The sequence below is a fragment of the Nanorana parkeri genome, unplaced genomic scaffold (assembly GCF_000935625.1).
Source record: "Nanorana parkeri isolate BGI_ZX_2015 unplaced genomic scaffold, ASM93562v1 scaffold534, whole genome shotgun sequence".
NCBI lineage: Eukaryota > Metazoa > Chordata > Amphibia > Anura > Dicroglossidae > Nanorana > Nanorana parkeri.
Genome location: NW_017306802.1, coordinates 246,654 through 248,681, shown reverse-complemented (window position 1 = coordinate 248,681; position 2,028 = coordinate 246,654). Strand labels below are relative to the sequence as shown.

Sequence of the window (2,028 nt, the reverse complement as noted above, 5' to 3'; positions counted from 1 at the left end):
ATACCGTATATATATATATATATATATATATATATATATATATATATATATAAATACACACACACATAGACACACAAAACACTCCTTTTCTTCAAGGGTCTTTAGGGGTAGTTCGGTAATATCACAGGTCCTTCCTCTTCATTCAATGGTAGTTGTTTACTTAATAACATGTGAGCACCATGCAGTGCACTACTCCTCTCAGCCCAGACTGGAGTGTTGATGTACTCCCAGGGGCTGTCTTCATTATAGCCTTGGCTCAGAGGTTTAGTGGCATAAATGAATGGTAACATCTAGTGACATCTAGGTGACATCTCCCTTTTAGATTGTAAGCCCTCACGGGCAGGGCCCTTCTTACCATCTTGTCTTGAGTTGTATTGTGATTGTAATGTCTTCCTTATATTGTAAAGCACTGCGAAAACTGTTTGCGCTATATAAATCCTGTTTAACAATAGTGGTTAAGAGGACTTTCTGTGGAGGACAGAGCAGGACTGAACGTGAATACTGTAGCAAGAGCTACCTTTTGTCAGGCGTTCTACATTATAATACCTTAGAATTCACGCTCTAAATATAAAGATTAGTAACTAGAGAGACACTATTTTTGACTTGACTTTGTTTAACCTCTGTTGAGATAAGATACTGGCCACACAGGAAATACATTGGTTTAAATAAAGTGTCTCACTAATAGATTTGAATATGAGAAGAAACAATAATCCTCAACTGTCGTGTAGCTCTACAAAGTGAGGAGCGGATCCTTAATATGTTATTAGCAGATATGGTTTCCGTATGTACCTATATAATTAGAAGCTACACGTAAAAATGTATCTAATGTATATCTAATAACCATTGAATACATTGTTAGATTTCCGTTCGGAAATCATACAGTACTTTTTTTATCTGACCATAGGAAAGCTGCAAATAATCTATAGGTGTATGGCCAGCTGGATGAACGATTTCCGTTCATCCAGCTGGCCATACATCATTTTGTGGCAGCAACGAAACCGTTCAAATTAAAATCTAACAATTTATGGCAACCCTTAGTTGAACGATAAGCCTGTGGGACAACAGAGAGAAATACAGATGCAATTAGCATCTCAGTAAGCAAGTAATGAATTACCTTGGTTTGTCTGGCCAATTCACCCAGTTTGTTCCGTACTTCCTCACATTCAGTGATGCTCCAGCCAGGATTGCTGTGTCTTTCAAGATCAAAGTCAATATTCTGGATCCAAATTGATGTCTAATAATATAAGTGTATATTTTAGCTTTTAGGGTGTGGTTGTCACAGAGACAGGAAAGCACAGGGAGCAATACATACTTTAGGCTTCATTCACAATGATGGAGTTCTTATTTGTAAAAAAATGATAGCTATTATTTACAGCTGAATTAAATGAGATTTGAAAGCTACCATCACTTGGCTGAAAATAGAGTACTTTAGGCTTATGTGGAACCTTTTAACATTTCCCTATTCTACTAAATATTTGCTACAAATGTATTTATGTATTCATGTTTGTGTCCCCCGTCTGCAATATTTCCAACCACATCCTGTCCAGACAGGAAGTGAAGTGAAGCTCCCTAATAGGGGCTCAGATAGCAATAAAACCTGACATATGTTCTAACCATTCTCTACTCTAACCAATTAAAATAAAAAAGTTTTGGCTGGAGCTGGGCTTCAAACTGAAGCTTTTATTTATCCATTATAGTCAAGTTCAGCAATCGTTTCACACTGATTCTGGGTGTAACTTCTTGTCACAAGCTTTTGTATTGTGCAGAAAGTTTTTCTGAGAAGTACAAAGCGCCAAGCGTCCAGTAAGGATTCTGGCAGCCACATGGCTTTAATGACCAAAGATACCAGGTGCACAAAAAGAATGTCAGAATCGAAATTAGAGATACTAAGGGGTCTATTCACTATGCTGCCGAGGGCAGCCGAGTGAATGACCGATCAGAAGTGAAGTGAGCCGAACACTGTTCGCCGTACATCGGCCTGCTTCGCGTGGCTTCGGGTCGGCCGAACATGCTCAGCATGTTCGGCCG

The 2,028-nt window shown here is 38.8% G+C and overlaps 1 protein-coding gene across 1 annotated transcript in view; it reads right to left on the bottom strand.

The window, feature by feature from the left end:
* The window catches only part of CCDC141 (coiled-coil domain containing 141), a 116,659-nt gene that overhangs the window by 41,235 nt on the left and 73,396 nt on the right, over positions 1-2,028 (bottom strand). Inside the window, exon 10 of the mRNA XM_018561613.1 lies at positions 1,115-1,234. Coding sequence (XP_018417115.1) covers positions 1,115-1,234 — 120 coding nt within the window. The remainder of the gene's footprint in view (positions 1-1,114; positions 1,235-2,028) is intronic.